This window comes from Trichomycterus rosablanca, chromosome 20, assembly GCF_030014385.1.
Source record: "Trichomycterus rosablanca isolate fTriRos1 chromosome 20, fTriRos1.hap1, whole genome shotgun sequence".
Lineage (NCBI taxonomy): Eukaryota > Metazoa > Chordata > Actinopteri > Siluriformes > Trichomycteridae > Trichomycterus > Trichomycterus rosablanca.
In genome coordinates, this window is record NC_086007.1 from 993136 (window position 1) to 1007500 (window position 14365).

At 47.7% G+C, this 14365-nt stretch overlaps 1 protein-coding gene and 1 non-coding gene across 2 annotated transcripts in view; one reads left to right on the forward strand and one right to left on the reverse strand.

Annotated features, from left to right (window-relative positions):
- Nucleotides 1-2419: 2419 nt before the first annotated feature.
- fam110b (family with sequence similarity 110 member B) overlaps nt 2420-14365 on the reverse strand; it is a 24940-nt gene continuing 12994 nt past the window's right edge. Inside the window, exons 2-3 of the mRNA XM_063016978.1 lie at nt 13255-13338; nt 2420-4436 (exon numbers count right to left, since the gene is read on the reverse strand). Of these exons, the coding sequence (XP_062873048.1) occupies nt 3097-4167 (1071 nt within the window). The 5' untranslated portion in view covers nt 4168-4436; nt 13255-13338 and the 3' untranslated portion in view covers nt 2420-3096. The remainder of the gene's footprint in view (nt 4437-13254; nt 13339-14365) is intronic.
- Nucleotides 11456-11529, forward strand: trnat-agu (transfer RNA threonine (anticodon AGU)). Its single transcript has one exon. It is a non-coding gene; the product is annotated as a tRNA-Thr (tRNA).

The following is a 14365-nucleotide window of genomic DNA, read 5'->3' on the forward strand; positions in this document are numbered from 1 at the left end:
CGGTGGAGACGTGCAGAAACGATCCGATACTGGAATTAAAAATGAGACTCAGTGACTGGATGGTAAAAGGTGGCAAATCCGCCGTTTATTAAAAGAAAGAAAAATAACTAGAAGTGAAGAAATGGTTGATCAACGGTTGTTATAAACACGGTGATGTACAGAGCTGATCGAGGACGAAGACTGGAGACGCGAAAACAGAGAAACAGAAAAACGAGGAACATTAATTAAAGTGGTTCGAGAGCTACAGGATGATTTAACGTCGCAGAATCTTCACACACAACAGCACAGAGCGTTTTTATCTTTATATAAAAAATAAAATAATAATAATACATAATTTTACCACATTTACACGAGTCTAAACCATAAAGTACGACTTAAAATCCAAAATAAAAGAGGAAATCTGTAATGTGTAACTATAATGCAGTTATAAGCTCTATAACCACAGATGTACGTATTAGAGACCCGGATAAACAGCAGCGCTACTTTACTGGACCAAGGAACTTGGCTAGTAATCAGAAGGTTGCTGGTTCAAGCCCCACTCTTGGACCCTTGAGCAAAGCCATTAACCCTCAGCTGCATAAACTGTAATTATTGAGTCATTACTGTAGGTCGAAACAACAGTGCTATTGTGAGGTGCACACGGCTCTCAGTGCAGGTCCCAAGCCCGGATAAGATAAAGGAGGGTGGCGACAGGAACGGCGTCAGGTGTAAACACGGGACCGAATTTGTTCAACAGACCAGATTTGCTGTGGCCGAAAAGTACAAAAAAATACGTACAATAAACTTTTCTTGTTAAGGGTCAGACGAAGTAAAAAATACACAACCACGGGGCCACAACCACGGGGCCACAGACTCTTCAGTAATAAAAGAAATAAAAATCTAACTGAGCTCCTAATTACTAACAATTCCACTTCCTGTTTATCTGAGTGATTAATGAGCTATCGTCCACAGTGTCGTGATTTCACTCACCGCTTTATAATCCTAACAGGTAGATAATTATACTACTTTAAATTAAACATACCCACTTCCCTCTGAAATCTTCTGCGTTCGGCGTCTAGTTTTCGTTTCTCCAAAAACTGGGGAACGTTAATGTAGGTGTGACGTCGGGAGAGAGAAGACGGGGAGAGTTTTAGATTTGGTTTATGTCAGAGCGCCACCCAGAGGTCAAACAGTTCAAGCAGCTTTTCATTTAAGACCTGATTAATAGCAATGAGTTAATATTATTTCTAAAATACTGAGAAAGGTGCACAGATGGTGCAGCGGGATATTCCTCTAGCACACCAGTGCCGAGATTCTGAACTCCTCGGTTGCCACCGATCGGGTGGGCGCCATCTAGCGGGCATAACTGTCAGTGCCTGCAGGGAGGGATGACCGGACTACGTGGGCGGGGTCTTCAAACGCTGTGTAAGGACCGTGATTAGCAGATATAGAGGCGCCTGTGCAGAGTGCATGGGTGAAAAGGGGTTACGCTAAGGGCTGTGTGCGGGTCAGAGGAGGCGTGAGCAGCGATATACCCACCTCGACCAATCAGGGATCCACCAGCAGGGGGAGACAAATTAACTACGATAAATTGGGACAATATGTACCGATCATCAGGTGTCCAGGTCTTTATTAGGTATTTCTGTGGTTATGATCCTGTTAGAAGTCTCAATCTTCTAAATAATAATAATAATAATAATAATAATAATAATGATTTCTTGATCTTTTTCAGACATGCTTCTGCAGCACATATCCACACACCGATACACGCACATGAAATGACAAAAGAAAACAGCAAGAGACGAAACATTTAGACACGTTGAAGATCTGCATTCATTCTTATATGGCTTTCAGCTCAGTGCATCTATAAAAACCAAAATAATAAACAAATAATTATTATAATAATAAAAACACCTAGCTGGCATCGCGACGACGGTCCGACAGTGAGCGAAAGCAGACGAGGAGAGATCATTAACACGTCCCAAACGCTCACCGGGTGGGGGGTGGGGGTGTCGGTCAGATTGAAAGTCTTCATGCAAAAATCCGCAGATCCGAAGACACAAAAGCGACTACAAAAGCCGTGACGAAATCATCAAGAAATCAAGAAAATGCGTCCCGTCGGCCGGTCCTTCAGTTTAAAGTGCCAGTAGAGACGCACCGATCCAGTCGGGTTCAGTTTTGAGCTGTATAGTGCGGGATTTGATCCGATGCACTGTTGTATTTAAAGCCACCACACTGTTCACTGTTAGCCCTTTCCGACCGACATGGGACGTGATTCTGAACCGGTTCAGCGCCTTTCCACCAAAAAAAGCTTCCGGACTGGAACCGAACTTTACTCGAGTTTTCAACGCGAACTGTGACGTCATATGTGGAGCGCAATCGCATGAGAAGCGGCGAAACTGCTCTTGCGCCGTCTGTGCCGGCATTTAGATTCCTCCCAATCTAGTCGTATCCAATCACCCTATTGCGTTATGCTTCCTCTCTACTGATGTTGTCCTCCACCCTGGTTGAGGAGAGCCGAGACTGACACACGCCCCCTCTGACACGTGTGCAGTAGCGTTTGCAGAAGCGTTTTAGACTCTGGGAGAAGCTGATTCTGATTCTCACCATTTCTCAGAAGCTGGAGCTGTAACACAAGTTTAAAAGTGAAACAGGGAGGAGAATCCAGATAAACACAGATACACGTGGAGCTGTAACCCTGGATCTGACGCTTATTCTACACAAAAGTGTTGCAAAGCAGCAGTTTGCACTGTGAACGAGCTAAAGAAAGCAACACTGGCCTTTATATGTTTTTTTAATCACTAATAGTTACGTAATGCTTCTTGCATAAAAGCAGCACAAATCCTCACAGGTAATCTACAGCGCCCTCTGTTGGTGACGCATCCTTGGTTCCCAAAAACTAGAGGAAACAGGACTGGTTCTCTAAAAAGCACCAAGGTTGTAAGAACCGGAGTTCTTTTGGTGGAAAAGCGCTAACAGATCGTCCCCACGTACCCATGAGCCTCAATGTGAGCCTGTTAAAAACGACAATAACATATGAATTTAACCTTAATAACTCAGACCGGTGCGTCTCTGCCCGCCCGTGCGCCAGCCAGAGCGCCCGCTCCCTCGCCGACCTCAAACGTGCGAGACCTTCTGCGACTCGCGCGCCTGCTTTATGCTGTAGAGCCACTTGATGACGCGAGCGTTGCGCTCGACCGCCGAGATCCCGTAGGGAACGCGCTCGTCGTCCTCGTCCTCGTTGGACAGGTCGTCGTTGTCCGTGTGTCTGGAGTGGCCGCAGTCCGAGCTGATCATGCTGGCGCTGCGAAAGTTCAGAGACACGATGTCGGAGCTGGCGCGCCCGAACCCCTCCACCAGTCCCTCCAGCTCGTCCGGCTCCAGGCCGCAGTAGTTGAAGAACCTCTCGGCGTCTGCGCCGGACCGAGCCAGCCGGTCGCTCAGGTCCGATTTGGAGCGGTGCAGCGAGGGCCGGCGCTCCGTTTCGAGCTGGAATTTCGGTTTGTCCGGGATGCCCAGGGCCTTGGCGCTGGGTTTGGGCGGGAGAGGCGGGGCCGAACTGCTGCTGCTGCTGCGCACCGTACGGAATGACTTCCCGTTACACAGGCGGCGGATATCAGAAGAGCTGTGAGACACGTGGAGCGGTAAACGCTCCCCCTCCGCCCCGAGGTTCTCCATAAATCCCAGACTCAGGTTCAGGTTCTGAGGGCTTCTGCGCCCGTGAAAAGCGGCAGCGGGGACGTTTAGCGACTCTGGGAAGGAGCGATGCCCGGATTCGGGCGCCCAACTCCGAGCGACGGAGCTTTTCGAGGGTCCTTCAGCTGAGGAGCTGTTGAGAAGGTTCTTAAGGATCTCCAGGTTGAGGTTCTCGCGCTTGGTGCTGGCGCAGGTGTCCGACTTGGCGTTATTGTTGGATGCTTTCAGGGCGGAGCCGACGCCCGGGCTGCGTTTGGGCAGGACCTGCGGCTTCACGGGTTCCTGCTTGGCGTTGATGACCTCCTGGCTCTTGACGTACTTGGCCTTGTCGGCCTCGAGCCTCTCGACGGCGCTCAGGCGTTTCGGGTTGGGCTCGGCGGCGCGCCGGAAGTACTCGGGACCCTTGTTGAGGATCCGAAGGGGCACGGCCGAGGCCACGGCGCCACCCACGCCCAACGCCTTGCTATCTGGCGGGAGCGTCTCGGTGGGCATCTCGGCTGGGGTCCGGGAGGCCGCCGTGGTGTTCTCGGCTCTGGACCAGGGCGAGGGACACACACATCCAGCCGGGTGAGCGGAGTGTGTGTGAGCGGCGTCTCAGCAGCTGAGCTCCATGATCCCGGAGCCGTCGACCTCCTCCCCCCCCCCTCGATAATAAATAAAGGAATAAATCAATCCGGGCGCGTGAAGGTCTGGGGTCTGCACCGGAGGATTGTGGGATTGAAACGGCAAGAGTGGGGGTCCCGCTGGCTGCTCTGTTTGATCTGAAACACAGAAACAACCAATCAGATTAGAGAAGCTGGTGACATCACAGTCCTAGCAACAGCATGGAGACGCAGGACAGGACGTTCTGTTATATTTACTTTATATAAAAATACACTTTACTTCAAAACCTATTAGAAAAAAAGTGTAAATATATATAATCTTGTAGGTAGTATATAAACGTTTATATGCCAATATATAATAAAACAATACACAATTACTGGGCCACAGACTCTTTATTAATAAAAGAAATAAAACTAGAACAGAGCTCCTGTTTATCCGAGTGATTAATGATCCATCGTCCAGAGTGTCGTGATTTCACTCACCGCTTTATAATCCTAACAGGAAGATTATTATGCTTCTGTAAATTAAACATACCCACTTCCCTCTGAAATCTTCTGCGTTCGGCATCTAGTTTTCGTTTCTCTGGAGCCGCCGCGTTTATCCAAAAACTGGGGAACGTTAATGTAGGTGTGACGTCGGGGGACAGAAGACGGGGAGCGTTTTAGATTTGGTTGATGTCAGAGCGCCACCCAGAGGTCAAACGGTTCAAGCGGTTTTGTTTTTAAAACCTGAGTAATAGCGGCACGAGTTTACTTTATTTCTAGGATACCTTCGAGAGAGGCGCCCAGGTGGCGCAGCGGGATATTACACTAGCACACCAGCGCCGAGATTCTGAACTCCTTGGTTCGAAACTCGGTGTTGTCACCGGTCGGCTGGGCGCCATCTAGCGGGCATAATTGGCAGTGCCTGCAGCAGACACGGTTCTGCTAGGGCGGGATGACCGGACTATGTGGGCGGGGTCTTCAAACGCTGTGTAAAGACCCTGATTGGCAGATAGAGGCGCCTGTGCAGAGTGCATGGGTGAAAAGGGTTCCGCTAAGGGCTGCACGTGGGTCGGAGGGGGCGTGAGCAGCAAAATACCCGCCTCACCGAAAATCAGGGATCCACCAGCAGCGGAAGACAAACTGACTACACTAAATTTAAAAAAAAGAAATGATAACAGGACGCTGATCAAACCCAGGTCTGCGGGACATACGTTGCTGGATGGTACCCGGTTTACCAGCTGTGCCACAGTGCCACCCCCAAAATTGTGGCTTTGTGTGAGACCTGCACCCAAGAGATTGTTGTGCATTCTCCAAATGCAAAAGCATATTAGTCCCTTCTGGGCCTGTTTAGGAGGCACAGAAGGGGTGATGTTATACCAGCACAGACCTTCCAAATTCCCTGTTTAAAACTGCCACCCTATTTTAGCCCTCAGCGATCTCTCCTGTCCTGTATTTGGAATTAAATCCATTTTTTTTGTTCTAAAAAAGAACCCTAGTGTGATGCAAGACTTGATGCAAAAAAACATTATTTTAGCAGGAAGGCTCTATAAGTTCTATATAAATGCATTAATAGCCTGATAATCCAGTATAAAACTGAAAATACTGGCAGTTTCACCATTAGAGAACGTTTATATAAACATAAACGACCCCCCAGCAGAACCACCGCGGCTGTTCTGCACAGAACACGACGAGAATAAACAACAGAAGAACATTCGCCCAAATCGTAAATAAAACGACAGCGGAAAGACAGCGGTGTCTGCGCGGCCGGAGCCGGAGCCGCTTTACGACGTTTATTTATGACGCATTTATAAAGATTTCAATCATAAACCCACAGAGAAGAATCAAATGAATATAAACAGTGACGTGTGAGGGAGCGGGACGGAGGAAACTGAGTTTCTCTCTGAGCATTTATCAGCCGGATGAGTCTGATTCAGTGGGATTATTTTCATCTAGTGTCCATAAATGTAGTATAATAATCCATATTTTACATCATCCTACACTCCCGAGAAGAGGGCGTGTCTAAATTCTTAAATCCCTTAAAATGCTCCTACTGAGGTTCCTTAATTCTGAGTGATGATCTGACTGAATGTCGAGGGAGCGTCCGATGCCTCCTCAGCGCTGAGGTACGAGGACGTTCTCAGGAACAACAAACCTGTACTGAACGCTGTAACATCATAAAGAATGATTTAAATTCCGACGCCGTGAGTCCTTCCCAAGCAAACGCAGCCTAAAGTTCACTACACCCATCCAGAAGATCAAAACTTCATCATTTATTCATGAAATGCTCTAAAAGATCAAAGCATTCAAACTAATATCAGTACATTCTTCTATTGTATTTATGATTAAGCAGATTTGGTGGATTTGAGAGCTATAAGATTATAAGATAAGATAATATAAGATAAGATAAGACTTTATTGATCCCCTTAGGGAAATTAACTTGTTACAGCAGTATGAAGACAAGAAAAAACAGAAAGAAATACAACTAAGTGAAAATATTGCACACACAGTGTGTAGTTATTTACTAAATAAGTTACATATTGCACCTCTTATTTCGCCATGAACATGAACATGTAAGAATATTATTTATAAACTCATGAAACACTTTATTTATTCCATCCGCAGCACTAAACCCTCTTAGTTTACTTAAAGCCGTTTGGGACGGAGCCTTCGTATCACAGCATTAAGCAACAATAAAGTGGTTAAACCACACTGTGATACAGAGGCTCCGTCCCAAACGGCTTCAAAACACACAATGTGGAAGCTCTCGCATTTCCCATCATCCTACACTCCTGAGAAGAGGGCGTGTCTAAATTCTCAGATCCCTTAAAATGCTCCAACTGAGGCGCCTTAATTCTGAGTGATGATCTGACTGAATGACGAGGGAGCGTCCGACGCCTCCTCAGCGCTGAAGATCGATCCCAGCATTCAGTGCGGCACGACTTTCCTCACAAAGAACTACAAACATGGTGGACGAATCGATGCGGAGCAACCAACGGAGTTCTGTTCACATGTAAATAAATTCTCATTGATGTGTAATCTGTATAAAGGTGTAATTATACGAGTGTGGGTTTATTTGTAAATTGGGGCGTCAGGGACAGTTTAAGCGTTTTCGGTACACGGTGGGAGATGTTAGCCGGCGTGACGTATAAGTGGAGCTCCATGTACTATTAGAATCGTCTGTACTGAGGGAGCAGGGCGGGTCGATAGGTTCTCACACTAACACTGGTGTGGTTTTAGGATCTGGTATCTGTTATCGAGCGGCGGTGCACACTCACGGTGAGGTAAGCTGTTATTCTGCCTCAGACTGCTGTGTGTGTGTGTGTGTGTGTGTGTGGTTAAGATACCGCCGGGGATGCTGTTTGGCCCTCTCGGTCCATACGAGACGAGATGAGATGAGATGGCTCTTGGCCTGGCGCCCGACGCTGGATCAGCTCTCAGGTTTTGGGGGGGAGGGGGGGGAGGGTTAGGAGGGGAGGGGCGCAGGAGGGATTAAAACCAGCGTGGATTTAGTGAGCGACTTTAGGAGTGTGTGTGTGTGTGTGTGTGTGTGTGTGTGTGTGTGGTTATTGTGTGAGCGGGTCAGGGTTTAGACCCTCTCTGCTTTCTAATTACGTTCGATGGTATCAGCGTGTAACCGCGCAGTCGTTATGAGCCGTAATTACAGACGCCAGCCTGAAGCATTAATAATGGAGGACGGCGCTGATAACAGAGCCACAACACTTTTACTCCGCTAACCGTACGCGGCTTCAGTGTTTGTGTACGCTGTGGGTTTCTGGGGATCACATGATCGAAACCTGGTGACCCGCCCTGCTCCCTCAGTAGAGAGGATTCTAATAACACATGGAGCTCATGAGGCAGATTATTTAGACACTCTACTTACATCACAGCAGTTTTAGCTTACTTCGTTCAAACCATTGCTAGCACGCCAGCTAACGTCTCCCTCCGTGTACCGAAAACGCTTCAACTGTCCCTGACGCCCCAGTGTACAAATAAACCCACACTCGTATAATTACACCTTTATACAGATTACACATCAACGAGAATTTGTATACATTTATAAGGAACTCTGTTAGTTGCTCCACATTGATTCGTCCGCCACGTTTGTAGTTCTTTGTGAGAGAAGTCGTGCCGCACTAAATGCTGGGATTGATCTTCAGCGCTGAGGAGGCGTCGGACGCTCCCTCGTCATTCAGTCAGATCATCACTCAGAATTAAGGCGCCTCAGTAGGAGCGTTTTAAGGGATCTGAGAATTTAGACACGCCCTCTTCTCGGGAGTGTAGGATGATGGGAAATGCGAGAGCTTCCACATTTTGTGTTTTGAAGCCGTTTGGGACGGAGCCTCTGTATCACAGCGTGGTTTAACCACGTTATTGTTGCTTAATGCTGTGATACAGAGGCTCCGTCCCAAACGGCTTCAAGGGAACCGTGAGAGTAAAACATATTCCACAGAGGGTTTAGTGCTGCGCATGGAATAAATAAAGTGTTTCGTGTGTTCATAAATCTTCTTGCAGCTCTCAAATCTACCAAATCTGCTTAATCATAGATAATGAAAGAGATTACTGAAAAAAATATCGTCAATATTATTACTAGTCTGAATGTTTTTCACCCTACCATTAGAGTAGGGTGACCATACGTCCTCTTTTATAGACGTCAAAAATGCGTCTGGGATTTCAAAATCACCAAAAATGTCCAGGATTCGGCTTCTGTATTCTGCGTGCGCTATTCTCTGTGTGTTTTTGTACTGATTTCACCTTTCTCTTTAGGTCCAACCTTCTCCAAGTTCTCTTAAAAATGCTCACGAGCAAATGAAAATTCACATGCGAGTTACAGACAAAATTCTGTGATTTTGTCTCGGTCGGGATCCTTGGGGAGCAGAATGCAGGACCTGCAGAGTGTTAAATAAAGGTTCCAGTTCAGTAAAACACAAATCTGCAGTAAAAGGAGACAGATCAGCAGGTATAGAGCGACACAGAAGATGCTGTTACTGCTGCAGAGGGAGTTTTTGCATGGATGGACCGCAGCACGTCGGCCTTGTTAAAACGTTTTTCTCAGATTCTGAAACAGCGTAAACGTTTCCAAATGCTCGTACTAACATAGAGGTAATTGTCAACGCCGTGACAGCGCCACATTCTGGTGAAACAGCTCCACTGATGAACCATGGGTGTAGTGAACTTTAGGCTGCGTACGCTTGGGAGGGACACACGGCGTCCCCGAAATCTCCGGGAATTTAAACGATTCTTTACGATGCTACAGATTTCAGAGCAGCTTCGTTGTTCCTGAGAAAGTCGGCGTACCTCAGCGCTGGCCTCCGCTCTTGTTTATTTCCAGAGGAGGATCAGTGTTGGGGTAATGCGCTGGGGTAATCTGAGGACCTCCTGCAGACTGCCTGGGAAAATGGGACACATGTATGGTTTCCAGATGTGCTTAACTAGGATGTTTGCTCTAAACGTTTACCCCACGTACAGCCGCTATTAGCTCTCTGGTTAAAGTGCTGGATTAATGATTGAGAGGTCGCTGATTCAAGCCCCGTTGGTCAGCACTCTTCTGGGTGAAAGTTTCTCTTATAGGATGTAATTACAGGCTGTGGTGTAGTTACAGAGCCCAAGCGGCTTCTTCTAGCAGGAAACTAGAGGCTATTAAGGCGTTTATTACATTTATATTGAACATATAGAGCCATCCTTCAAAGTCACACTAGGGTCACACTCCAGATACACTATACTGCCAAAAGTATTCACTCAACTTTCTGCACTACAGACCTCCAAACTTCATGTGGCCTTCAGATCAGCTCAGGAACAGTGTGTAGAGCTTCATGGAATGGGTTTCCATGGCCGAGAAGCTGCATCCAAGCCTTACATCACCAAGCGCAATGCAAAGCGCAGGATGCAGTGGTGTAAAGCACGCCGCCACTGGACTCTAGAGCAGTGCAGACGTGTTCTATGGAGTGACGAATCACGCTTCTCCGTCTGGCGATCCGATGGACGAGTCTGGGTTTGGCGGTTGCCAGGAGAACGGCACCTGTCTGACTGTATTGTGCCGAGTGTAAAGTGTGGTGGAGGGGGGATTATGGTGTGGGGGTCGTTTTTCAGGAGTCGGGCTCGGCCCCTTAGTTCCGGTGAAAGGAACTCTTAATGCTTCAGCACACCAAGAGATTGTGGACAATTTCATGCTCCCAACTTTGTGGGAACAGTTTGGGGATGGCCCCTTCCTGTTCCAACATGACTGCGCACCAGTGCACGAAGCACAAGCTCCATAAAGACGTGGATGAGCCAGTTTGGTTGTGGAAGAACTGTGTCTGACCTCACAAATGCGCTTCTGGAAGAACAGTCAAAAATTCCCATAAACACACTCCTAAACCTTGTGGAAAGCCTTCCCAGAAGAGTTGTAGCTGTCATAGCTGCAAAGGGGGCCGACATCATATTAAACCCTATGGATTAAGAATGGGAGTCACTCAAGTTCATATTTGTGTGAAGGCAGACGAGCGAATACTTTTGGCAATATAGTGTAATTTAGATTCCTTAAAATGCTCCTACTGAGGCGCCTTCATTCTAAGTGACTCTTCTATTGTATTTGTGATTAAGCAGATTTGGTAGATTTGAGAGCTAGAAGAAGATTTATAAACACATGAAACACTTTATATTTATTCCAGCTGCAGCACTAAACCCTCACGGTTCCCTTGAAGCCGTTTGGGACGGAGCCTATGTATCACAGCATTAAGCAACAATAACGTGGTTAAACCACGCTGTGATACAGAGGCTCCGTCCCAAATGGCCCACTGAGGTAAGCGTGGCCGCTCAGGTGGCGCAGCGGTAAAAACACACGCTGGAACCAGAGCTGGGATCTCGAATACATCGTATCGACATGAACAACGATTGGCCTGTTGTTCAGATATGGGCGGGACTAAGCCGGATGGGGTTTCTCTCTCTCATGACTGGTGCAATGACGACCTCTGCTGGCTGATTGATGGCGCCTGCACAGAGATGAGAATAGAGTGCTGTCAGGGTGTGTCTCTACGTACACAACGCTGATCCGCATTGCACTCGTCAAAGTGTAGGTGATAAGATGCATACGGCTGCTGCCCACGTGTCGGAGGGGGCGTGGGTTAGCTACGTTCTCCTCAATCAGAGCGGGGATCGGCATTGGTGGAGAGGAAGCGTGACGCAATCGATCAGTGCATCAGTGAATTCTAAAGGTGGGCAGGTGTAGCCTAGTGGTTAAGGCACTGGACTAGTAATCGAAAGGTCATTGGTTCAAGCCCGACCACTGCCTGACAGAGCCTGACACTGTTGGGCCCTTAATTGCTAAGCAGTATACTGTCACATTAATGTAAGTCACTTTTGGGTATTTTAGTAGGCTGTCCGTGTACTTTTGGTCACGTAGCCAAAGAGGGAAAGTAGGGAAAAATAAAACTGAAATAAATTCTTGGCTGGTGTTTGTTTAGGTTTTGAGGGGATCATTTCTGCTAAAGTTTGATTTCTTCTTTTATTTATTCTTGTTTTATTGATCAGAACCTCAGGGATGAAGCCTTTTCTCTTCTGATCTCTTTCAGTGCGACCGAACCCCGGGGAGAAACCTGCCGTGACCTCTTCTGCATTCTAGACTCAAGAAATCTTCGTCAGCTGACTCTGAGGCGTCTAGACCGCCGTCCAGCTCAGCATCACGAGGTTCTTTTTAACTCGGAACCTCACGATGAACACGTGACTCCCGGCAAAACAGGTCAGAGCAGATTAGAGGCAGCGCGACTGAAAGCGTACGAGGAATAATAAAAGGTCGCCGCCACGCCGTCGGATCGACTTTTGTTTTTTAGAATCCAGAGCGTCTGTGTCTGGATCACTCGCCGCTTAGTGTAGAAAACAAAGCATGATGGGATTTCAGTTCAAATCCCTTTATCATCCCAGAGCAAACGCTTCTCCTGTAATAACACCTATAAAGAGTCGTGAAGAACCTCAAGTACAAAATCATTTATATGTAGGAACCCTGATTTGACTGAACGTTTTCAGCACTGTGTTGAAATGTAGCGAGTCTGAGCCGAGCCGGGTTGAGCAGAAGGTGGATTTAATCGTGTAATTAAAAGAAACCACCGAGTTTATGACTGACCACCAGATGCACCGTTACAGAACAGCTGGATGTTGGATCGATGCAGTTCACTAATGTACCAGCCGTCCCGTGTAGCAGCCGTTCTCGAGCTTTTCTCTTTGACCCCTCGTTCTTTTCGGACCCCCTTGACACGTCTTGTGTTATTATTTTTAAGCTTTCAGTCAGAACAGTGGCAGCTGGACTTGTAATCAGAAGGTTGCCGGGTTCAGTCCCTGCTATTGCTAAATTGTAAGTCTTAATAAACTTCTATAAACGGATCTCAAAATGCTTCTTTATTTTCAAACAAACGTTTATTAGCTCTTCTTGCTCCTTTCCCCTTTTTCCTCCGAGTTTAGTCGTAGCCAGTTCCTCTTCCTCTGCTGGAGACTCCGATGGTGTACGAGGAGGGTATATTCTCCTCACACGCTCTCTTTCCGACACGTGTGCGCTCCACCGACCCCTTCTTATCCCCCCGTACTTCGGTGGATCGGCGCGTGAGGTCGGTCTCGCGCACGGAGAGTCACGCACTGATCCACGGGCTACTAACCAGGGTCCTTACACAGTGTTAAAGGCCACGCCCACTTTTTAGTCCTGTCCTTTCCCACCCGGCAGACTTCAGTGGCCGATTGTACCCTACTTTAGGGGGGCCCAGCTGACCGGTAGCAGAACTGAGATTCCAACTCTGGGAATTCAGAATCCCAGCCCATCACGTGTAATTTTTACTCAAAATAAAATGCAACAGTTTAGGGAAGGCCCTGTCCTGTCTTGCTCAGAGCCCTGAGCTCAGCCCCACAAATCAGCTCTGGGACGAACCAGAACACCAACATCGGTGAACGATAAAGCACATTTTACAGTTTAGCCTTAGCAGTGGTGAGCTAGCACACGTTGCTGATCTCTAAACCGGAAGTGGAGACTCACCTGCTGGTGGATCAGGTGTTTACGGGCTCTGTGGTGCCACCGCCCTGGTCGAAGGCTGAAGACTCTCAGTGGTGGGAGTGATGCCTACACACAACACAACGGATTATAAATAATATAAGAACATTTTAACAGACCAGCAGCTCGACTCTAATCTCTTCAGACCAATCCTGTGTCTGTGCAGGCGCCCGACTGGCTGGTAGCAGAGCTGAGATTGGAACTCACGAGCTCGAGTTGATCTGCTTATTTAGTCCCATTTTCAAAACGTTTACGTTCCTCCGACTCTTTATTTATATGCCGCGTGTCGTGCGACCACTAGAGATCGCCAGAGTACACAGGGGAACCGAGCACATCCAAGCACATCGTCTTAGATCAACTTAATCTGGTCTGTCTTATTGCTGCCGCCACCCAAAACACACAGCTGATCGCTTCTTTTCACCAGGCAGGGACGGAGTCTTATGACAGAGAGCCACGCCCTACCATCAGTGACCAGCCGCCCTCGTTCAGGCAGAAGGAACCCTGTTCAGCCGCCATCCCTCCCCCTGCAGACACACCAATTGTGTGACTTTGCAGGCGCCCGACTGGCTGATAGCAGAGCTGAGATTAGAACTCACGAGCTTTAGCTGATCTGCTTATTTAGTCCCATTTTCTGAACGTTTACGTTCCTCCGATTCATTTATACAACTAAACGATCACCTGCCATGTTTGGACTGACCCGGCACAAATTCCCACAGACACACTTCAACAAGAGCGGCTATTTCTCTAACTGTGAAGATCACACAGAAGTCGAGTTGATCTGTGTATTTAGTCCCATTTTCTGAATGTTTACGTTCCTCCGACTCTTTATTTATATGCCGCGTGTCGTGCGGCCACTAGAGGTCGCCAGAGTGCGCAGGGGAACCGAGCACATCCAAGCACATCCGAAAACGTTGGAACATAAATTCCACCTTTAAAAATCAGTGCAATGATGCAGAAATATTCATTATAAGAATATCGTTTTTATCTTTTATCCTCGTCCCCACCGCCCCGGTGCCTCGTCTACCTCGTGCGCCCGAACCCGAACCGAGAGGCAAAACATCCATCAGAGAGACACGGTGATTATCAGGACACGCCG